The sequence below is a fragment of the Lutra lutra genome, chromosome 17 (genome assembly GCF_902655055.1).
Source record: "Lutra lutra chromosome 17, mLutLut1.2, whole genome shotgun sequence".
NCBI lineage: Eukaryota > Metazoa > Chordata > Mammalia > Carnivora > Mustelidae > Lutra > Lutra lutra.
In genome coordinates, this window is record NC_062294.1 from 14,023,049 (window position 1) to 14,047,263 (window position 24,215).

General features: G+C 47.4%; 2 protein-coding genes and 1 long non-coding RNA gene across 5 annotated transcripts in view; 2 read left to right on the forward strand and 1 right to left on the reverse strand.

The window, feature by feature from the left end:
* Positions 1 to 718: 718 nt before the first annotated feature.
* DHODH (dihydroorotate dehydrogenase (quinone)) lies at positions 719 to 10,938 on the forward strand. Its single transcript, XM_047712142.1, has 9 exons — positions 719 to 784; positions 3,274 to 3,486; positions 3,617 to 3,816; positions 5,774 to 5,856; positions 8,056 to 8,243; positions 8,825 to 8,938; positions 9,377 to 9,530; positions 9,704 to 9,863; positions 10,561 to 10,938. The coding sequence occupies exons 1-9, from the start codon at positions 764 to 766 to the stop codon at positions 10,613 to 10,615; spliced, it is 1,188 nt and encodes a 395-aa protein (XP_047568098.1). The 5' UTR covers positions 719 to 763; the 3' UTR covers positions 10,616 to 10,938.
* Positions 5,889 to 24,215, reverse strand: part of TXNL4B (thioredoxin like 4B) — a 49,889-nt gene continuing 31,562 nt past the window's right edge. Inside the window, exons 4-5 of one of the 3 annotated variants that reach the window (XM_047712152.1) lie at positions 23,408 to 23,584; positions 5,889 to 5,906 (exon numbers count right to left, since the gene is read on the reverse strand). In XM_047712152.1, the coding sequence (XP_047568108.1) occupies positions 23,452 to 23,584 (133 nt within the window). In that variant the 3' untranslated portion in view covers positions 5,889 to 5,906; positions 23,408 to 23,451. Of the gene's footprint in view, positions 5,907 to 16,247; positions 16,771 to 23,188; positions 23,585 to 24,215 lie in introns of those variants that run through there. The other 2 variants (XM_047712153.1, XM_047712154.1) reach the window with 2 other exon arrangements.
* On the forward strand, positions 15,013 to 15,521 carry LOC125089740 (uncharacterized). Its single transcript, XR_007124043.1, has 3 exons — positions 15,013 to 15,166; positions 15,390 to 15,396; positions 15,441 to 15,521. It is a non-coding gene; the product is annotated as an uncharacterized LOC125089740 (long non-coding RNA).

A 24,215-nucleotide genomic window follows, 5' to 3' on the forward strand; every position in this document is an offset into this window, starting at 1 on the left:
AAGGGGAAAGAAGTAATTCTGTGTGGGGCGGGTGGGATGGGCACTTGGGAGACAGTACTGAGAACTGAATCTAAAAAACTGAAATGTCTTCAAATGCCAGGAAAAAGAGTATCCAATTAATATGGAAGGACTTCTAAATAGAGTCCACCAGGTTTTCGCCGCAATGGATCGTTCGGGAGCAGGACTTCGCTGCAAAGTCTAGATTTCCCAAAACCTTCATTAACACACATACTTACGTACATACATACGTTTTAGACATTTTTAAGTGAAATCTGGTGCTGATGGAATCTTCTCTGAAGTCAACTCGGGTATCTTACACAGTGCGGTCTTTCATTCCCTATTTACGGTGTCTGATACATACTCCCACCACGTGCTTTACCGAGAGCTTTCAATTTAAACGATCATGATATTGGTGAGCGCGTTGCTTGGAAATGAAGATCTACATATGCGAGGTCTCTCGCCCACGTCGCTGGACCAGAAAGCGGGGACGTGCACCCTCCAACGCCAGCGACCCACAGCACCACAGAGCTCAGAGACTAAGTCCCGCGCCTAGGGCGGAAGAGGCGTGGCCGCCGTCATTGCGCGCGTCGGCGTCCAGCCACGCCCCCGGGGCGGAGCGAGGCTTTTTCCGCCGCCGGGAGGCCGGCCCCACCCTCTTGCCCGGCGATTGGTGAAGTGGCAGCTGCGCGGCGGTGATTGGAGGGCTCACAGCCATCTCCTCCAATGGAAATGAGCCGGAGGCGGGTCCAGAGGCGGAAGGAGCATGGCGTGGAGGCAGCTCAAAGTGAGTTGAGAAAGTGGGCTGTGCAGTAGCTAGTAGTGCGGGCGAGGTGTGGGGCAAGAGGAGAATAGAGGGCTAACGTGAGCGAGGTGTGGACGGGTTTCGGCTCCGAGATCGTGGACCCCCCGGCTACGTCTGTGCGTGTGTGGAGGCACCTGCAAATGCCAGTGCGTGTGCATTAACACGCGTAACAGCACGTTCCAGTCTGGGTAGATGCAGGTCTTTGCCAACGCACGTGGGCCAGACTTTTACTGACCCTGACACGGGCGTATAGTGAACACATGACCGCCTAACACCGTGCGCAGGATCCAACGTGCAACGGCCCCAACCCTTCTATATGAAATTTTAGGGCGGGGGCTTGTGAACCGCGTCCAGATATGTGCTGATTGACATTAAGGGGCGTTCCTACAATCTGCTGGAGATTAGAAGCAAGACAGCAAATATTTGCTCTATATTAACAGCTGGGAGTGATCCTCAAGGGCAGATCTGACCCCATCACTAACTTGTGTAGGGAGCAAAACTCAAATCTTTATTCTGGTCAGGGTCTCTGCTTATCTCCCCAGCTTCTTTTTAAGTCGTCCTTTTCCTTATTCCTTGGTTTCCAACAAGCCCTTCTCCTTCCCCTCTTCCTTGGATGCATCTCATTACCTTCTGCCACTGAGAGCACCTTTACACTTTTTTCCTGAGCCCCAGGAAACTCCTAGTTAACTCCTATTTATCCTTTGGATGTCAGTTTTCAGTGGCTTCCTCAAGCAAGCCTTCCTCCACCTCGAGGTTCTGTTATTACCCTATGCGTTTTTTTCTTCATAGCAATTCTCACAGTTACATGTTTGCGTGATCATTGACCAATGACTGTCTCCTCCTGAGATTGTCCTCCTTGAGGAGCACTCCTCCGAGTGCTCTATAACTGTTGGGCAGATGATTGACTGAATGAATGAATGACTCATCACCTGGCAGTGATAACCAGAGAAAAAGCATTATGAAGCACGTTTTGAATAGGATTGTGATTCTTGACTCATTAAGACCTGATGCTCCTTTTAAAAAAATATTTTGCAACTGCTTTTATTATCCTGAAGTAGAATTTATATATAATGTGGTCTGTCTTGGTATTATTTTAAAAGTTCAACTAATGTCCTAACTGGAATATAAAAGAGAAATTGAAGGAATTTATAATAAAACATGCATTTCAGCATGTAAGTGTTATGGCATGACTCAGTGAGATATAGTCAGGTGTTTAAGTCTCTAGAAATTCTAGTGCCTCAGGAACGCCTGGGTGGCTCAGTCGATTAAGCATCTGCTTTCAGATTAGGTCATGATCCCAGCGACCTAGGATCAAACCCCACATTGGGGCTGATCAGTGGTGAGTCTGCTGCTTCTCCCTCTGTCTGCTTCTTCCTCTGCCTCACACTCCCCCTGCTTGTGCTCAGGCGCTCTCTGAGGAATAAAATCTTTTAAAAAATTCACAGGTATGGGGGTGCCTGGGTGGCTCAGTGGGTTAGAGCCTCTGCCTTCAGCTCAGGTCATGGTCCCAGGGTCCTGGGATCGAGCCCCACATCAGGCTCTCTGCTCAGCGGGGAGCCTGCTTCTCCCTCTCTCTCTGCTTGCCTCTCTGCCTACTTGTGATCTCTGTCCAAAAAAAAAAAAAAAAAAAAAACTTAAAAAAAAAATTCTCAGGTATGTTTTATTGTCAAACACCCAAGCAAAGCACTATACTATTCCTGACATCTCTGAAATGGGGAACAATCCTTGGTAATGTTCTGTGCAAAACAGTGTAGTTGTCCCTTAGTAATTGAGGGAATTGCATTCCTGGAAAAGTCTGTGCAGGAGATAGTTGTGTTTATGTGGTGGACTGTAGGCTCAGATAATATGAATAGATATTTTTTACATACTGAGTGTCAGTAAGATGTTCAAAAGTCATACAGGACAGGGACAATTCATCTGTCTGATAGCCTACAACAATGCAGGATGTCTGCCTTTACAGAGTCCTCCAAAATGCCTACCACAGGTCCCCTAGGAGGCGATACTGCCTCTCTTGAAACCTCTGGCTTGGAGTCCTTCAGGGCACTATGACTGTTAGAAGTGTGGATACAGGGGCGCCTGGGTGGCTCAGTGGGTTAAAGCCTCTGCCTTCGGCTCAGGTCATGATCCTAGGGTCCTGGGATTGAGCCCCACATCAGGGTCTCTGTTCAGCAGGGAGCCTGCTTCCCTTCCTTTCTCTCTACCTGCCTCTCTGCCTACCTGTGATCTTTGTCTGTCAAATAAATAAATAAAATCTTAAAAAAAAAAAAAAGAAGAAGTGTGGATATAGCCACTGAAAGTTGAGGCCAATGTGGGAGCAGGACTAGAAATGAAGGAGACCAGTGTTAGCAGAAGGCTGGGGATGTTTCTTCATGTGACATGTCTTTATGTCCTGTGTGTATGGTGTAAAGGGCACAGAGAATTTACTGCAGTCTGCCTTGTGGGACTCTAAATGGACCTTTTTTCTCCCCCAGAAGCGGGCCCAGGATGCTGTGGTCATCCTGGGGGGTGGGGGACTTCTCTTCACTTCCTACCTGACAGCCATGGGGGATGAACATTTCTACGCTGAACACTTGATGCCGGCGATGCAGAGGCTGCTGGACCCCGAGTCAGCCCACAGGCTGGCCATTCGCATCACCTCCCTGGGGCTCCTTCCTCGTGCCACGTTTCAAGACTCTGACATGCTGGTAGGTGCTCTCGGAACACCTTCTGATTAACAAGCTCTATAGGTAATTCTGACCTAGATGGGCTGTGGCCTGCCCTTGGAGAAACACCAGGATAGCCCATGTATGTCTGGCTTTGTTTCCTTCTTCCTAGGAAGTGAGAGTCCTGGGCCATAAGTTCCGAAATCCAGTTGGAATCGCAGCAGGATTTGATAAGCATGGGGAAGCTGTGGACGGACTTTACAAGATGGGCTTTGGCTTTGTTGAGATAGGCAGCGTGACTCCGAAACCTCAGGAAGGAAACCCGAGACCCAGGGTCTTCCGCCTCCCTGAGGACCAAGCCGTCATTAACAGGTAGGTGAACAGCTCAATGGGGGAGGCCTCCTTCCCCGCAGGGCACTCTGCGATGTAAAATCTGCCGGTTTTTTTCTTTTTTCTTTTTTCTTTTTTTTAAGATTTATTTATTTATTTATTAGACAGAGATCACAAGTAGGCAGAGAGGCAGGTAGAGAGAGAGAGAGAGAGAGGGAAGCAGGCTCTCTGCTGAGCAGAGAGCCCGATGCGGGGCTCGATCCCAGGACCCTGGGATCATGACCTGAGCCGAAGGCAGAGGCTTTAACCCACTGAGCCACCCAGGCGCCCCTGCCGGTATTTTTCTGTCCTACAGTGTGGACATTCTTCTGCTATTTAGAATGTTCAGGAGCTGTGTTGAGCATCTCGTGTGTGCAGGCAGAAAAACAGGTTTTGGTATTCTACTTTAACACACATACACACTGTAGCTCCGAGAGCCACATGACTTACCTATAATCTGGAGATCATAAGCGGGAGAACTTGAGTACAGATTTAGACTTAACTTGACTTTAGAGTTTGCGCTTCTTCCCCATTGTTATTCCAGTGCCCTTGCCCAGCGCTGTCCAGTAGAAATAGAATGTGAGCTCTGCGTGTAACTTAACATATTCATGTGGCCACAGTAAAATAGGATAAAAAAAATGGGTGAAATTAACTTTAATAATATATTCTATGTGATTATTGTTTATGGTTATTATCTTTAACTCTAAATCATGTATTCTAAATGTCATTTTAACATATAATCAAAATAAAAATGATTAATTAGCTATTTCCCTTCTTTCATTGGTACTAAGTGTTCAAAACCCAGGGTGCGTGTGACTTACAGTGCGCTCGGCTTGGGCTGGCCGCATTTCAGGTGCTCAGTGGCGCATGTGGCCGGCAGTTCTGCGTTGGACCGTGTAGCCCTGGCCTTTAGTAAAAACTGGAAAATTTAATAGTCCACATGTACAGCTGCTTTTAGTAAGAGAGAGCCTTCTAGTGTAAAGCCCTTCTCTTAGTAAGCCCTGGGCAATATTCACTACAGCGAACCCAGAAAATGAAAAGTCTGTACTTTTTGGTATCAGAGTTTTGAGAGCCTCCTTGGGAGATTCTGATCAGCATCTTTGGGCTTGGTGATGGCCTTCTGGAAGACTGCCCTTGGGGCATTTTATTTGGCCGCACATCCTGTTTCATCATGCTTGTTTCAGGGAAATTTTCCAACGTTAGAAATGAAGTTCTTGGCTTTCTCTTGCATGGCAGGCTGGGATCGGTATTTCCAGGCAAAGTAGATTTGTTTATGATTCGGCTGCCACAAAAAACTGCAGGCACCAGGACAACGGTACTTCGCAGAATCCATAGGCGAGAAGTGGTTGAGGGAGGAGAGCCTGTGTGTTCAGCCTCCTCGGTCTGGGAGGCACGGAGTGGGTGACCCGTAAACACTTGCCGCATGAATGGAGTAATTCATTCATTAAGTCCACAAAACAGGTGCCACTGTATCTGTTCAGTGTTTTTGGCTGCAAGTACCAAAGCTGCTTAACCAATAGGTGTTGGTTATTATTTCTTCTCCGGGAGGCATTAGTGGAGCACAGGCAGGAGGTGGAAGATGGGGTGGTCAGAGAGGCCCCTCTTGGTGGGAGGAGCAGTGAGTCAGGAGTGGGGGCCGGACCCAGACAGATCTGGGCAGCTATGTGGTGAGTCTGGGCTGTTGCCCGTGCTAGGTACTAGAGCGGCTTGTTTATAAATTTAAATCTTTCTCTCTGTGTTTGATGGTGTTCTGGCAAGTTCTCTAGGAGTTCCAGAGGTTAGACTTTGGAAGTCTAAGAACTGACTCTGATTTTTTTTTTTCTGTTTCTAAAAATCAGAAGTATAGTGGAAATGGCCTTGAAGCCATCTTGCCAAAGGTGGCAAGCCCTTCTGGCTTGCCAAAGCCCTTCTGACTGAGGGCTCTAATCTTGTCCCCTCTCTACCCACTTCTGTTCTCCAGATACGGATTTAACAGTCATGGACTCTCGATGGTGGAACACAGGTTGCGGGCCAGACAGGAGAAACAGGCCAGGCTCACAGAAGGTAAAGCGGGGGTGCTCTTGAGGGACTTTCTTCATTTATTGGAAGGAAACCTGTGGGAGAAACGTCAGGAACATTCCTAGTGAAATAAACATGACTGAGCAATAGGAAAAAAAAAAACCACTATGGAACTAGGGAATTTTCCTCACTTTATCACAGCCGCCAAGATTTTAACTGAATTTTACAATTTAGCAAAGACTCACTTAGTTTCTGCCTCGTTATATAACCTGGGTTATATCATAACTGGGGCAGCTTGGAAATGAGCAAAGCAAAGCGGCTCCTCTGTGGTCACATGGGTGGGTAAGACGTGAGCAGGCCTTGAGCGCCATCTTCCTCCGTCTTGCTTTATGGTTCCTTTGTGTGTATATAAATAATGCATGTTAATTATAGAAGCATTAGTAAATACAGAGAAGCATAAAGAAGGCCATTAAAATTACTCATACTCCTTCCTATTTGGGGAGAGCTGATCCTGGCATTTGGGAAACTATCCTTACGACTTGTTCAGAAACCCCCATTCAGGGATGCTTCCATATGTTCTCCGGGGACTCTGCTTTGCTGTCCCTCAGGATGCATGTAAGTGTGTGTAGCCCTATTTTGTCCTCCCCATACCTTCCCAGTCTCCCTCTGAGATTGTGTGGGGCTGTGGCCATTTTCCTCATTGGGTCCCTCTGGACCTCTTTTCAGGAGTTTAGTCTTGTGTTCTCTGTTCTCTAAGGAACAGAAATTGCAAAAGCTGAGGTGCCCTTTTAGGACGGAGTAATTCAGAAATTTCTAACTTCAAAGTCTTAGCCCTTTGGGTAGCTAACTGCTGATGGAGGATCCATTAGCTGCACGAAAGGGATGCTTTTTTTTCAAGCCAGCTTACTTGCTCAGGAAAAAATCAGCTTACAAATGGCTTGGCTTGGTGGAGGCTGGACTTGGGAAGTCTGGAGGCCTTGTGGAGCTTTTGTCTGACTGAACGCTAACCCCCTCCTCACCTCCCTTTCCCCACGGTATATTTACTTTAAAGCTGGTAATTAAAAGGGTGACTAGGGTATGAGAAGGTGGGATGCTGCTGTTTGATCCCACCAACCTGACACACATTTTAGGGGTTCACTTGCAGTTCCAGGTCTTTTCCCAATCACCAGCTGGAAGAAGTAGTGAGCACCCCTGAGGTATCCGTGACCTTTGCAGATAGGGTAGTCGCTTAGAAGTAGAGACAACCTCTTGCTTTGATGGATAGCAGGTTTCTGAAATGTTTTTCTTAAAGTCCAAAATGCAATTCGATAATCCCATGGCTTTTTAAGTTGGTTGGCTTAGTACTTACTGTGCAAATTGAGACATTTTGGAGAGCGAAGGGTGCAGGCATTAATAATTATGCCCAGCCATAGGCTGGATCCTGGAGCCCTGGCATGAGCGCTCACCCTAGTTATGAGGGGGAATCCCTTCTCAGAGAGCTGAAATTCTTTTTTTTTTTTTTTTTTAAAGATTTTATTTATTTATTTCACAGATAGAGATCACAAGTAGGCAGAGAGGCAGGCAGAGAGAGAGAGGAGGAAGCAGGCTCCCTGCTGAGCAGAGAGCCCGATGTGGGGCTCGATCCCGGGACCCTGGGACCATGACCCGAGCCGAAGGCAGAGGCTTTAACCCACCGAGCCACCCAGGCGCCCCGAGAGCTGAAATTCTAAGTTATTAAAGAGTTATACCTCTATATTTTAGGCATGATTAGTAGAAAACATTTTCCAGTATTGGAGACATATTCTTTAATTTTGCTTTTTCTTCACCACTGCCCACCGGTCACGTGACTCAAGGCCAGCAGAGACAGCCCTTGAGCGTAAACATTTGCCCCTTCTGACATGCCTGTGGATTTCCAACGGTCCGTATGACATTTATGAGCTCTAGCTTTTTATCGCTAGTATTTGCACTCTGAATTGCTCCATTTTCCATTAAATTTTTTTAAAAAGAAAAAGGGCACAATGCAGTAAAACAAGCTAGTGGTTGCCCTGACACTGCTGCGCCAAGGCGGTGAGCGCCTCTGGGTCAGCCGGCCGCAGCACCCACAGCTGTCGTGCTGTTTGCCCCCCCGTCCGGGAAGGTCCGGTGCCGAGGTCAAGACCTGCAGGGCTGTTCGCTGGCCGGCCGGCCATGTAGTTGAGGACGTCGTGAGCTTGTTACACGGGAAATGGCATTTGGGGACAAAATCTTGACGAGCGATCTTCACAGAGGGGCTGCCCCTGGGAATAAACCTGGGGAAGAATAAAACCTCGGTGGACGCAGCTGCGGACTACGTGGAGGGGGTTCGTGTCCTGGGCCCCTTGGCTGACTACCTGGTAGTGAACGTGTCCAGTCCCAACACCTCTGGGCTGCGGAGCCTTCAGGGAAAGGCGGAGCTGCGCCACCTGCTGACCAAGGTAGGCAATTACATGTCCGGGCTCCGTTCTGCCGCCTTTCCGGCCCACTCCTTTCCGGTTCTTTCTCCAGAGGGAAGCTTCAGCATCACTGCAGAGAAGCAGGCCTTAGCAGCTGGACCGATAGGGCCCCCTTCTATCCTTGTAATCCCCTCTGGTAACCCTGATTACGCTCAACAGTGATTAATGACTCAGTCACCTGTTCCTGCTGTTACACCATAAGGTCTGAGAGAACAGGGGCCTGGGTGTCTCTGTCCCTAGCAATGAGCACACTGAATGAATAGTATTTGTGACAGTAATTCCTTGTTAGGAATTACTAACTTTTTAGGAAAAAAAGTCTAAATAGACCTTAATAGATTAGCTAATGCCAGTGACAACACTAGGGATTTAATCTTGGGGATCCCTTGGTTCAAGAGAATCAGATTCATCTTCATGGGGTCCTTGGCATAACTGAGAGCTTTACTTCCGGAAAGGGAGATGTTGCTGGTGCTAACGTGTGAGAATGAGCTGATGTGCGGCTGCAGTCCTGTGCACTGGGGGCTGCGGCCTCAGGGGACCCCGTCTCTGGCCACATGTTGATCTAGGTGCTGCAGGAGAGGGACGCTCTGCAGGGAGTGCGCAAGCCAGCCGTGCTGGTTAAGATCGCACCTGACCTCACAGCCCAGGACAAGGAGGACATCGCCAGTGTGGTCAGAGAGGTGCGAGTCGGGCTGGGCCCTGGGACACCCCTCACTGCCTGTGGGTTGGGGGCATCTGGCCAGATGGGCTAGTGTGCGGCTTCCTTTCTGTGATGCTGAGAGCTGGTTTGGTATGTGTCATGATGTAACTCAACACGGGATACAAAGCGAATGTTTGGACAAGTCCTTTCCCTGTACTTCTTCCCTCCCACATTCATCCAGCAAGGGGTCTGAGGCTAGCGCTTGCAGCCTGGGTCAGACTGGGGTATTCTGTCACTGTCTCCAGTGTAACCCCAGGTCCCTGTGTCATAGGAGAGTGGTGGAAACACAGACTGAACCTGGAAATCCTGGGTTCATATCCTAGTCCACCACTTACTACCTAGGGGCCTTGGGCAGGACAAAATTAAGTGGTTCTTACCAGCCGTGACTGGATGGCTTTCTCTCTGTCTCTCACTGCAGCTGGGCATTGATGGGCTGATTGTCACCAACACCACAGTGAGCCGCCCTGCCAGCCTCCAGGGTGCCCTGCGCTCTGAAATTGGAGGGCTGAGTGGGAAGCCCCTCCGGGACTTATCCACCCAAACCATCCGGGAGATGTACGCGCTCACCAAAGGCAAGAACTCGGTCCCTGTGTCTTCATACTTGTGTGAGGCTTGCCAGGCTCTGGGGTTTGATCCGAATCAGGGTCCTCTGAACTGCATTCAGCAGGGGCTGGAGGGTGGCAGGCACACTGAGGGTCTCACGTTGCCCACCTGTCCTGACGCTGTTGCATGTGCTTCGGTGCAGGCGGAGTCCCCATCATTGGGGTCGGCGGTGTCAGCAGCGGGCAGGACGCGCTGGAGAAGATCCGGGCGGGGGCCTCCCTGGTGCAGCTCTACACGGCCCTCACCTACTGCGGACCGCCCGTGGTGGGCAGGGTCAAGCGGGAGCTGGAGGGCCTTTTGAAGTGAGTGGGGCCACGGGTGGCTTGAAATAGGAGAACTTAAATGTGGCATCAATTCCAAAGACTCAAGTGAAGGAGATGCTATTCACTGTCTCTATTTATTCCTCATTCAAAAAGGATTCAGAAACACAGGGGCAAGGAGGCCCCTGGGTGACTCAGTCATTGGGTGTCTGCCTTTGGCTGGGGTCGTGGTCCTGGGGTCCTGGGATCGAGTCCTGTGTCGGGTTCCCTGCTTGGTGGGGAGTCTGCTTCTCCCTCTCCACTCCCCTTGCTTGTGTTCCCTCTTTCGCTGTGTCTCTGTCAAATAAATAAATAAAATCTTAAAAAAAAAAACACACACACACAGACAGGGAAAGATGACTGTGTTGCTTCTCTGACAAAGGACAAACAGGGCCAAGGAATTCAAGGTTAACTTCCAAGACAGTGCTGTTTTGGGTCTGAGGAGTTTGGGCAGCTACCCTGTTCAGTAACACTGGCTTGAGGTCAGGGAACTGTTAATACTTGACATTGATTCTCTTCCCAGTGTGAAGACTTAGATGGAAATTCCTCTAGTTTCCTGGGCAAAGACCACAGAGGAGGCACAAGGCGTGCCTTTGGGGGACACAGAGGCAGGGGCAGTTATAGTGAACATGGGCTTCCAGCGAGAACAGGAGCTGTCCTTCATCATTTGCTGAAATTGCTTTGTTTTCTCTCTTTCCAGGGAACAGGGTTTTACCAGAATCACAGATGCCATTGGAGCAGATCATCGGAGGTGAGGATGTTGTCCGTGGCAAGCTTTATCTGGAATCTTCTCACTAAAGCAGGAGGGTCTTTGTGGCTGGATTGAGAGAGGAGAGCAACGTCCCCCAACCCACAGGAGCCCTTCCTCTGGCCCAACTTTTGTCAAAGCCAGTCATGAGTGTCACCAGAACCAATGCACGGCTTTCTTTAATCACTTGTTGAACCATAACTGTGTTAATGATTCTTTCTAGAGTCAAATCCCATTAATATTGCAAGGACATTAAATATTTGAGGGAAAAAATCATGAAAAAATCCACGAAAAAAAATCATGGAGAAAATAAAGCCATTTAAAACCTGATACTGTAGGTCCTTATGGTCCTTATGGGCCTCTGCTGTCTGGGGTCTACACCGGGATTTTGACGAGCTTGACTCTCTTTCATTCTATCTTAACTTTTATTTACTTAAAGTTTTTCACTTTATTTTGAAAATACTTCAGACACAGACAAAGTTCCAAGAATCAGGCTTGTGGGTGGCCATCCTCTCTCTGTCTGCACATTGTCTTCCCTCTGTGAATCTGGGTCCTCAGCTTTTCTTATAAGGACACGGATCATGTCAGAGTAGGCCCCACTCCCACAACCTCAATTTGATTCCCTCAGTAAACATAGGATCTCTGCAAATAAGGGCACACTCTGGAGGTCTAGGGGTTAGAAGATTTAACATAGTAATTTGGGGGAGACATAGTTCAACCCATCACAGGAAAATGTGCTTGCTGTCCCCTTTATTATCTGTGACTTGGGGTGCCATCGGGCAGACAGGTTCTCAAGGTGATTGAAGACTTTAGACAAGATGCTAAAGAGGTGTGTCATTAACTAAAGAGACTGAGCAACACCAGTCTTTTCAATACCGAAAAGCAAATGGCGGAGAGAAGCTGGAAACCTTGTCTGGGCAGTGCTGTTGGGGTCTGGTGCACCTTCACAGCTGGCAAGAAATTACCTTTGTTCCCATCACCTCAATACGGATTTTATTCTGAATTCGATTTCTCAGAAGCTCCGCAAGAGGCCCAGGATGGTAATGGCGCTGATGGGTCCGTTGCCCGTTGCCTTGTCGTTGAATCTTGGCCTCAGCTGGGCCCTCCTGTGTCGGTTCACTTTCTTGCCACGAAACCAGCAGCGTGTCTCATGCTGTCCTTTTCAAAGACCTTTCTCTTTTTTTATAAAATAGCCCCCAAATGAAAGTCATGGACCTCTTTTTCCCTATAAGTAACTCTTTCCCAGAGGTAATCACAGGTAACTTTTGAATCTTTATAGATTTTTCCAGAAAAATTTTTTAATATACAAACACATTTGTTAATAGCTATCTTTTTATGTCTCTGTGCACACATGTGTAGAATAATTTTAGGAAAATAATACAAAGAACTGTTTTTTAATACCAAGTCCCATGAGAGTAAATTGCTGGTCTGATGCTCCATCATCCTGAATACTGTAGTGTGGCTTTCTTGCAAACAAGTACATTCCGCTGCACAACTGCAACACAACCATCAAAAATCAGGAGATGAGCACAGACACGTCACTTCCTCTATGGGCTGTGTGGTAGGCAGCATTTCTAAAATGCCTTCCCCGGTTCCCAATGCCCTGTTCTCATCTCTGGAGCCTAGCAACGTGATGAGCTATCCCTCCCACAACTGTTAAGTTACGTGGTATAACGTTGGACCCACCTTGAAGACCGATTATCCAGGTGGGCTCCGTCTAATCACATGAGCCCCATGAAAAGCAAGCGTTTTCTCTGGGGGAAGAAGACATCAGAGAGATCAGAAGTATCAGAAAGCATCAAAGTGTTGCTGTTTTGAAGATGGGTTGGGGGCATGAGAAGGAAGGTGTTGGCCCCTGGCTGGTAACCAGCAAGGAAATGGATCTCAGACCTGCAGCCACAAAGAGCTGGATTTTGCCAAACACTTGAGTGAGCTTAGAAGCAGATTCTTTCCAAACTGTCTGAGTAAGAACCCAACCTGTCCAACGCCTTGGTCCTGGCCTTGTGATACTCTGAGCATAGAACCCAGTGGATGGGGTGTTTGGGAGTCTCAGTCAGTTAAGCACTGGACTCCTGATCTTAGCTCAGGTCATGATCTTGGGTCCTGGGATTGACCCCTGCAGTGGGCTCCCTGCTCAGTGTAGTGTCTGCTTGTCTGCTTGAAGATTTCCTCCCCTCTGCCCCTCCCTCTGCTTGTGGGCTCTCTCTCTCTCTAAATAAATCTTAAAAAAAGAAAAAAGAATCCAAGTGAGCCTCAACTACTGATACAGAACTGTGAACTGGGGTGCCTGGGTGACTCGGTTGGTTGAGCCTCGGACTCTTGGTTTCCGCTCAGGTCATGATCTCAGGGTCCTGGGATCGAGCCCCTTGTTGGGCTCCCTGCACAGTAGGGAGCCTGCTTCTCCCTCTCCCTCTGCCCCTCCCCCTGCTTGTGCTCTGTCTCTTTCTCTCTCAAGTAAATAAAATCTTTAAAAAAATCAAGATCTACATGGGGGCAGTGCTTGTTGTCACTGGGAGCGGGGGTTGCTGCTCCCAGGCCCTCTCAGTGGACAGTTAGGGAATACACACGTGTGTCAGCACGTACACACTCACACACACACACAGACTTTTATATATTGAAAACCATGCACGTGCCCCCTCCACTGCCTTCGTGGACGTGCCCCCTCATTCTGCGTGGGCTCCCACGCTCTGTGCCGCCTGCTTGTCTTTTGCCCCATGGCGGGCACCTGCCTTGTTCTGTGCCACCTGATGGCTCTATGACTAGCTGCTTGGGAAAGGGAAGGGATCAGGAAGAGCTACCCTTTGGAAGGTTCTCGGTTGGAGACAGACATTCTGTCTCTTAGCACAGTTGTACAGGTGGCTGTTTCTCCCTTGAGTAAGGAGTTGGCTTGCGCTCAGGGGCCATGTGAGAGAAGGAGTACGGATTCTTCTTGATTCTCAGAATGTTGCTCAGAGCCCAGAGAAGCCCACTGTGCGAGGAGACGTAGACTGACGATGCCCAGGTAGCCCTTCAGGACCCGGGATCATTGAGTGGAATGGTGCTCCGAGTTTCTAATACCATTTGCTAATACATTGTTCACTTATATTTTACGTTTTGTGCATACTTGGCCTGGTCAACTTCACATTAGTTAAATATAAGCAGTTAGTAAGTTAAAGCTTATTCCATCATGGAATTTTTCAGTGTTCTTTAAGATCTACCGTGCATTTTCCGACAGAACTCTGGTTTTCCACAGGGTAGACACACCAGTGATTACTGATGGCGTGTGTAGGCTGTCTTCACTGTGCCCATCACAGACAGTGCTGTAGTGAGTGTCTTGGTTTATCTATCTTTTGTTCTTCTAGTAGAATTTCTGTAAAATAGACTCCCAGAAGTGTTACCGCTTGGGCGAAGGTTAGAGGCACTTATATTGTTGTTGATGGTTAACTGCTAAGTTGCCATTAGGAGTGGTTTGCCAAGTTTTACTTTTCTCTCCAGCTTTGTAAGGGAGGGGACCCTTTCCTCTAATGTTGCCCCACATGTGACTTTCCAACTGTGGGTCGGGAATAAGCTGTTCTTCCTTCTCTACTTTCTCCCTGGGAATAGCTTACATTATGTCTCTTCCTTGTGGACAAAGAAAACAGGAACTGTGGGTTTACCAAGCCACCTTCGGCTGCAGCCAGACTGACTGCCACATCCGTTTCTGTGTGTGTGTGAGAGAGAGAGAGAGAGGCTTCCATTAAGTCAGACCACAGGGAAGGAAAACAGAAGGGGAATAGTTTTCTCTGGGTTCTCTCATTCTTACCTGTTCGAGTCAGCCTCTGGCTGGTGGGGCCTACGAGAGGGCACAGTGCTGTATCAGAAGGAGCTGGGGTTCCTTCCGGCAGTGGTTTCCCTCAAAGGGGAAGGTCCATCAAGTCACACACATCCGATGTTTTTAAAAATAGCCCTTCTCGGGCGCCTGGGTGGCTCAGTGGGTTAAGCCGCTGCCTTCGGCTCAGGTCATGATCTCAGGGTCCTGGGATCGAGTCCCACATCGGGCTCTCTGCTCAGCAAGAAGCCTGCTTCCCTCTCTCTCTCTCTCTGCCTGCCTCTCCGTCTACTTGTGATCTCTCTCTGTCAAAAAAAAAAAAAAAAAAAATAGCCCTTCTCTGCCGACCTTCCAATAGGCTGCTCTGGCTCAGGTTCCTTAGCCAGTACCTTTCGTCCAGTTATCCATGAGGGCGGGAGCAGGAAAACATCCCATCAGAAAGGTGTTCTCGAGGTCAAGCAGGAGACTAAGACCCATAGTTGAGATGATTTACTTGTCTTCATCTCAGGGCCAGAGGTGTGACTCGGATAGCTCAGGAGGTTGCTGGTGGCATTCAGTCAGTGCCCCTTGGCAGGAAGAGCGAGTGTGCAGGACATTGGGGGGGCCCTTCAGCTCTGCTCTCAGGTGTAGGCGGGAGGGCACAGGCCCCATCCTGAAGAGACTGTACTCTTTTGTTCCAGCTGGCTGGCCACCCAGGAGGGCCAGCCAGCATCTCATTGGCTCAGAGAAGGCAGAAATCTGCCTGTTTAAAATCTGAGCTGATGCTGTACAGTGTGTACACACACTGTTCTGTGTGTGTGTGTGAGAGAGAGAGAGAGGCTTCCATTAAGTCAGACCACAGGGAAGGAAAACAGAAGGGGAATAGTTTTCTCTGGGTTCTCTCATTCTTACCTGTTCGGGTCAGCCTCCGGCTGGTGGGGCCTACGAGAGGGCACAGTGCTGTATCAGAAGGAGCTGGGGTTCCTTCCGGCAGTGGTTTCCCTCAAAGGGGAAGGTCCATTGTGTGTACAGTGTACAGTGAAGGTCCAGTGTGTACAGTGTACAGAAAACTGGGTTGTGGACCAGATATGAATGAAGGTCTCTGATTCAGGTGTCTGGCCCATTCCATCCTGCGGCAGTAATTAGGAGCTCCCATGAGCCAGGAGCACCCGCTGGGGGACAGTTGCGGGGCTGGGAATAATACCACGGGAAGGACCACCCCAGGGAGTGCTGTTCACTCCATGACTTACTGTGGTTGGGGGAAGAGCACAGACTTCAGAGCTCGACCTCAGGAGACTCACTATTCCTGCTGATGCCCCCATCTTTTCACCTGGAAAAACAATGGTTTGGAGGATTAAATGATATCCTTACGCAGCTTTTACAAAGATGTGTACTGTGTCTCCGGCACATTAGGTACTTATTTGCTGTGAGCAGTCATATTAATGTTGTGTGCCTCAGTTTCCCAAATGTAAAAGGAAAAGAAGGACATTGTCCATCTCAAAGGGCTGGACAAAGTGAAATAGTGCTTATCACTTCCTACCTGCCTCATGAAGATTACTTTAAATATTTCTCATCATCACAAAAGTCCTGCAAATGGGTATTATTATGCTTGTATTTAACAAACAAACACAGGGATTGAGAGATTAAGTAACTTCCCCAAACCAGGCAGCAGCGATCCAGCAGAATTGGGCCTCAGGGCCAAAGTATCTCCTTCTGATGCAGGTAAAGAACCTCATAGGACCTCAGAAAAGCATTACTAGTCCTCTTTCCCTTTGTTTTGCCTTCAAAAAAGTTCATCTTCTTTTGGGGCTCCTGGTTGGCTCGGTTGGTGGAGCATATGACTCTTGATCTCAGGGCTGTGAGTTCAAGCCCCATGTTGGGCATGGAGCCTACTTAAAAAAAAATGTTCATCTTCTTTTAATGGATAGACTTCCCCCTGTGTAGAATTAATTTTTTAAAAGCCTTCAGAGATACTTGTGCTGGGCACTTGATCGGTCTGAAATACAGTGGTAGAATGGAGTTTGGTGATCAAAGCTCAGAACCTAGGAAAGGTGGGGAACCTTCTGTAGACACCTCCGTGCCAGCCAGGGCTGAGCCTGAAACTCCAAAATGGAGCAGCTTGAAACACCAATGATTTCTCATCCCACACAGCATCTCTGGGTCAGGAATTCAGGAGCAGCTCAGTAGGGTGGATCTGGCTCAGCCTCTCTCATGAGACTGCAGCCAGGACGCTGGCGGGGGCTTCAGTCAGCGGAGGCTTAGCTGGGGCTGGAGGATCCCCTTCCAGATGGTCCGTTCCTGTGGCTCGGGAGGAGGCGCTGGCTGTTGGCTGGATGAGCCAGTAGATCTCTCCATACGACTGCCCAAGGATCCTCAAACCATGGCATCTGGCTCCCCCAGAGTGAGTCATGCAAGAGAGGAATGCAAGGTGGAAGCTGCAATGCCTTTCATGATACAGTGTTGGAGTCATAAACTGTTACTTAAGCCGCTTCATTCTGGTCATTAGAACAGGGCTGCTGGTTCTAGCAAAACTAACAAACACAAGCAACAGAATGCCCAGTTTAATTTGAATTCCAGATAATCGATGAATAAACTTTTAGTATAAGTATATCCCATGCAATGTTTGGGACATACTTATGCTAAAAATTATTTGTCGTTTATGGGAAATTCAAATTTAATTGGGTATCATTTATTTTATCTGGCAACCCTATGTCAGAAGCAGGTCACTTAGTCCAGCCTACACTCAAAGGGAGGGGAAAAATGGTTACATTTTTGAAGGAGGAAAACCAAAGAATTTGTGGAGATACTTCTAAACCACTACAAGCAGAATTTTGAAAAATTTCATTTGGTTATGGTGTCTGTGGATGATTGCATGGGAGTCTCATGGGATGAAGAAGTTCTGGATAATAATCTTGTATATTTGTAAGTTTACAGAAAACTACACACAATATCTCCTTTGGCCCTCGGACAGCCCTGTGAGGCAGGGGAAGCAGTGGTCATGATCTTTATTTTATAGATGAGGAGGCAGAAATGCTCCACAGATGTTATGGGTACAAGTGGTGGAGGGAGGACAGATTCTTCTGGTTTCAAGTCTAGTGTCTGTTGTACTCTACCCAGCAGTGACTTCATACACCACTGATGCCTTCACATTATATGATGATGATTTTATGTAGTGGATTCATTTTCTACCTCCTGTCATGTTGTTATCTCAAGTGGGTGATGGCATTTGTGGATGCTTGTTGCTATGCTTTATCCTGGGTAATGGGGGGAGGCCCTTGGAGAAGCTAAGGGCCAAGATATAGTCCTCTCTCTCCACACTCACAGGCTCTGGAATCCACCCTGGCTGACTGTGGGGGGCCAACCCACTAGCAGACCCTCTGAACAGAGTGACTCAAGAGTGTCCAAAGGAACATCATTCCCTTTTGCCAGGAGGCAGCCAATCTCATGCGAGGCTGTGCCAAACCAAATGGGGAGTTGCTCTCACCTAATTTTTATCACAAGGAATTTAGACATAATTTAAAAATTGAAAGAATAGTGTAATAAATATCCATACCCCCTACACTTAGGCTCAGTAATTCTTACTATCTTTTCCATGTTTTCTCTATTGATATTTTTACCTATTGATATATTGTATTTTGATGTACCATTTTGAGGGAAGTGGTACATGTGAGGACATTTCATTCCTAAGTACTTCATAGCCTGCAGCTTCTAAAAATAAGGACATGGGGCGCCTGGGTGGCTCAGTGGGTTAAGCCGCTGCCTTCGGCTCAGGTCATGATCCCAGAGTCCTGGGATCGAGTCCTGCATCGAGCTCGCTGCTCAGCAGGAAGCCTGCTTCCCTTCCTCTCTCTCTGCCTGCCTCTCTGTCTACTTGTGATCTCTCTCTGTCAAATAAATAAATAAAATCTTAAAAAAAAATAAAAATAAATAAAAATAAAAATAAGGACATGTTCCTATGAAACAGTAATTCTATCATCACAACTAAGGAAATTAGCCATGATTCTCAAATATTTTCTGACATTCAGTCCATATGCCAGTTTTCCCTATTGTCTTCAAAATACCTTCCACAGTCAATCAAAATACCTTCCACGTCAATACAGACACGTATGTGTCTCTGTAGTCTTTTTAAAAATTAGAACAGTAAACCTAACCAAAGAGGCAAAGAATCTATACTCAGAAAAATATAAAGTACTCATGAAAGAAATTGAGGAAGACACAAAGAAATGGAAAAATGTTCCATGCTCATGGATTGGAAGAACAAATATTTTGAAAATGTCTATGCTAACTAAAGCAATCTACATGTTTAATGCAATCCCTATCAAACTACCATCCATTTTTTTCAAAGAAATGGAACAAATAATCCTAAAATTTCTATGGAACCAGAAAAGACCTCGAATAGCCAGAGGAATATTGAAAAAGAAAGCCAAAGTTGGTGGCATCACAATTCCAGACTTCAAGCTCTATTAAAAAGCTATTAAAAAAAAGTCATCATCAAGACAGTATGGTACTGGCACAAAAACAGACACATAGATTAATGGAGCAGAATAGAGAGCCCAGAAATAGACCCTCAACTCTATGGTCAACTAATCTTCGACAAAGCAGGAAAAGAACATCCAATGGAAAAAAGACACTCTTCAACAAATAGTGTTGGGAAAATTGGACAGCCACATGCAGAAAAATGAAACTAGACCATTTCCTTACACCACACATGAAAATAGACTCAAAATGGATGAAGGACCTCAATGTGAGACAGGAATCCATCCAAATCCTTGAGGAGAACACAGGCAGCAACCTCTTTGACCTCAGCCACAGCAACTGCTTCCTAGGAACATTGCCAAAGGCAAGGGAAGCAAGGGCAAAAATGAACTATTGGGACTTGATCAAGATCAAAAGCTTTTGCAAAGCAAAGGAAACAGTTAACAAAACCAAAAGGTAACTGACAGAATGGGAGAAGATATTTGCAAAGGACTATCAGATAAAGGGCTAGTATCCAAAATCCATAAAGAACTTTTCAAACTCAACACCCAAAGAACAAATAATCCAATCAAGAAATGGGCAGAGGACATGAACAGACATTTCTGCAAAGAAGACATCCAGATGGCCAACAGACACATGAAAAAGTGCTCCACATCACTTAGCATCAGGGAAATACAAATCAAAACCACAATGAGATACCACCTCACACCAGTCAGAATAGCTAAAATTAATGCTGGCAAGGATGTGGAGAAAGGGGAACCCTCCTACACTGTTGGTGGGAATGCAAGCTGGTGCAACTGCTCTGGAAAACAGAATGGAGGTTCCTCAGAAAGTTGAAAATACAGCTACCCTATGACCCAGCAATTGCACTACTGGGTATTTACCCTAAAGATACAAACATGGTGGTCCGAAGGGGCACGTGCACTCAAATGTTTATAGCAGCAATGTCCACAATAGCCAAACTATGGAAAGAACCTAGATGTCCATCAACAGATGAATGGATAAAGAAGATGTGGTATATATACACAATGGAATACTACACAGCCATCAAAAGACATGAAATCTTGCCATTCCCGACGTTGTGGATAGAACTAGAGGGTATTATGCTTAGCGAAATAAGTCAATCAGAGAAAAGACAATTATCATATAATCTCCCTGATAAGAGGAATTTGAGAGGCAACATGGGGGGGGGTTGGGGGGTAGGGAAGGAAAAAATCAAACAAGATGGGATCAGGAGGGAGACAGAACCATAAGAGACTCTTAATCTCACAAAACTGAGGGTTGCTGGTGGGAGGGGAGTAGGGAGAGGGTGGTGGGGTTATGGACATTGGGGAGGGTATGTGCTATGGTGAGTGCTGTGAAGTATGTAAACCTGGTGATTCACAGACCTGTACCCCTGGGGCTAATAATATATATGCTAATAAAAGAATAAAAAATTATTTAAAAAAATCTAGAACTATAACCTCTGAGGATATCAGGTCAGTTGGTTTGTAAACAGGTCTACATTCTACATTTATTCCCAAAATAAAGGTTATATTTTAGCTTTTGAGCTGCATTGCATCTGGGTGTGGATATGTGATCACATCCTACTGAAAGAGATATAAATGGAAGTATTGTGCATAACTTCTGGGAAGTATTCTGTTGCCTGGAACATGGGTATGATAACTGGAGCTCTGGCAGCCACCTTACAACGGAGAATCAGGGTCATTACAGAAGCAAAATCTGGAAAGAGCTTCTTTGAATTTCCAATACCAGCTTTGTAGGTTTACTTGCCCACTTCTTTTGAGAAAATAAAACCTTGTGTGCTTAAGTCTCTGTTATTGGGGTTTTCTTTCATAGGTTGCCAAATTTAATCCCAGCTAAGGCCGGATGAAAGCCTACTGTAATGTTGTATTTGCCTGTGAGATATGTTATCTGCTTTCTACTTGGCTAAGACATATTTCAAGATTTCTCTTTCCTGGGGCGCCTGGGTGGCTCAGCCCTTAAGCATCTGCCTTTGGCTCAGATCATGATCCCAGGGTCCTGGGATTGAGCCCTGCATGGAGCTCCTTGCTCATTGGGAAGCCTGCGTCTCTCTCTTCCACTCTCCCTACTTGTATTCCCTCTCTCCCTGTGTCTCTGTCAAATAAACAAATAAAATCTTAAAAAAAAAATATCTTTCCTGCAGATGTCGGTTGCTGGTGCCAGACCATCATGTTAACCTAACCTCTAGTGTTGACTGAATCTTGGCAGCAAAATGTTCTTTAAGAGCCTTGTGGTTATAAATGTGATAAGTGAAGTCAGCGTGGCTTCCGTGTAGGAGAATGGCAGGGGACACGTGCATGTGCGGGAGCAGAGCAGGGAAGACCTGGAACCGGCGCGCCGCAGGCTTGTGAAACACAAACCCGAGCAGCAATTCAGGGCCAAGGCTCCAAAAGGTAGGACCTTTAGGAGAGGAGATGCGGTAAGCATGCCAACTCTGCGTTCCTGCCAGCCCAGGAGAGGCTTCCTGGGGCTCAAACACTCTATTTGGGAAGTGTCCCATGGGAAACACAAGGAGTCACAGCATGTGGAGGCCGTCTGGTTGTGCCACTTGATTCCCATTACTCGCTAGGTCTGACTGGGTGGGTCCAGGAACAAAGCTGTGCCTAGACGGTCCGAAAGTTTCCCGGCAGCAGCAAGAACTCCCCCAGCCCCTCCCCAGGCATGGGGGAGACTCTTAACCTTGGTGTTGCCATTTCGGTCTTGGTTATTTGAGAAATCGGCCAGCATTTTGAGCTTTCACCACTCTGTTGGGTGTTGAATTTACAGTTCTCTAATGAATGCAGTCACATCTTCCTACCTTAACAAAGCAAAAAGTGTGGATCCCAAGTCTGGGGACCCAAATGCAATCATTTTGGTTAGGGCAGAATTTCAACTATATTTGAGACTCTGGTAGAACCAATGAAAGAACGTGTGCATGAGAAAGAGACAGACAGACAGAGAAAGAGATGGAGAGACAGAGAGAGAAGAAGTCTGACCCACATTCATTTGCTCTATCACTTTCTCATTCTCCCAACAATCATTTCCCGAGATTCTGCTTCCTGCCCGGGGCTGTGCTGCATGATGGGGATGAAGACCACTGAGTTTTCTTACCATCTCGCCTGGTCTCAGAAGAGACAAATGCGAACACAACCGACAAGAATCCAGTGGTGATGAGAGAGCAGGAGGCTGACTGAGGACAAAGCAAAAGCTGGCACCTTGCACCCCTCTCCATCCGCTCCCCTCAGTAATATGTGTAGCATTCCTCAGGCACCCCTGACCGCCATAAACGAGAAACAAATAGTTAACTTGCAGAGATCACAATCCTGCAAGATAGGAATCTTCCAACTATCTTGCTGTTAATAGCTTGCTAAAAGACAACATTGATCAAGCCCGGAGACCTCTCTGTCCCGTGTCCCCGCACCTTGTAGGCTCTCTTCAGCACTGTTGAAACCTCCCTTTCCCTCACCTTCCCCCAGCCACAGGGTACATAACCTGCCATCCCTCACAATCCCCGGCAGCAGCCTTCCTGCCCATGGGTCCTGTCCCCGTGCTTTAATAAACCACCATTTTGCACCAAAGATGTCTCAAGAATTCTTTCTTGGTCATCGGCTCCGGACCTCAGCCCACTGAACCTCACCTAGGTTCTAGAACTTCATCAGTGAGACACACTCTGCAACAGTGGAAGGAGCCCAGTGCCTCCCTAGAGGAGAGGAGTCACCTGGGGGCAGAGCCTCAGGCAGCTAGGACTAATTTCAGACAATTTCCTGGGGCCATAATTATGCCAATCCCTAATTTCTTGCCGAGTTTTAACACCACTCCTTCTGTAGAGATCTGTCATGGGACCAGGATGGATGGCTCAACTCTTCCCGGAATCTGGCTGGCACTCTGGGGACATAGTTCCCAAATGCTTCGGTAGGCAGTTTCCTTGGTGTGTTTGCTAATGCATTTTGCAGCCATGACCCACGTGGTCTTTGGCTGCTTCCTGGAGGTGATGCCCCCAGGGCCTGGCAGGGTGGGGTGGGGGTACCAGAGCGGGGGAGGGCGTGGGCTGGGGACCGCTCTGCTCAGAAGAAGCCCCCACATTGCTGCCACAGGCTTCTGCTGCTTTGACTATCAATACTTTAGGGTTTTCCCTAAAAAACAGATGTGGAGGGGTGCCTGGGTGGCTCAGTGGGTTAAGGCCTCTGCCTTCGGCTCAGGTCATGACCCCAGGGTCCTGGAATCGAGCCCCACATCGGGCTCTCTGCTCCGTGGGGAGCCTACTTCCCACTCCCCCACCCCCCAACCTGCTCCTGCCTCTCTGCCTATTTGTGATCTCTGTCTGTCAAATAGATGGATGAAGTCTTAAAAAAAAAAACCCAAAACAAAACAAAAAAAAAAACCAAAACAACAACAACAAAAACCAGATGTGGAGCCTGTGAACCCCCTTTGGAGTTGAGTCTCCTTCGCCCTGTTTGCACGGGCCCGCGAGTTCCTCTCTATGCGGGCTCCACTCTCTTTGCCTCAGGCTTCTGATCTCCTTGGCTTTCCAAGATGCAGTCAGTCTAGACTTACTGGAGGCGCTAACGCAGTGCGCAGTGCCGGTCCTCAGCTCTCGTTCAGCTTGCGGCTCTGCGTTGAAATCCTGTCCACAGTCCGCACTTACTGGGGCTTGCTGGTGCGGTCCTTGCCCCAGTTCCAGTCTGCTGTCTCCGTAAATGGGTGTGCTGACTTAGTCCGTGCTGGGAATTTCTGGAGGTGCATACAAGGGGATTATTATGATTATAATAATGTTAAAAAAAGAAAAACAAGCCCCAAATGGAGTCACCCCCCCATCCCCCACAACAGCAAACCAAAACTTAACTACAGTTTCAACCTTTTCCAGGAATGTGACCTTTTAACAGTCAGCCTGAAATTTCCTGATCAGCACTGGTGAGATCATCTGCGTGATGAAAACCCTGCCTGCTCCCTTCCCCCCTTAAAGAAGATGTCCCGGCCAGAAACAATCCCTCCCTCCCTCCCTTCCTTCTTAGTCTTTCCTTGTTTCTTTGTGCTAATAACTTCCTTGCTCCCCCTTCTCCTATAAAAACCCTTGTTTTGTACAACTCCTCAGAGCATGGTTTTCTACTTGCTAGATGGGATGCTGCCTGATTCATGAATCACATAATAAAGCTAATTTGATCCTTAAATTTACTTGGATGAACTGTGTTCTTGGACAATATCCTCACACCTTTGACCTCTGACCAATTTCATACTGGCAGATTATATTTGAAATTTCGACAGACTCTGTGGGTTTACCAGCTCTGCTTGGCTGTCTTACTGATAGGAAGCTGGTTTGAGGATAATATTTGATTTAAAATCTTGGAACTTAGCAGTTCCTCAT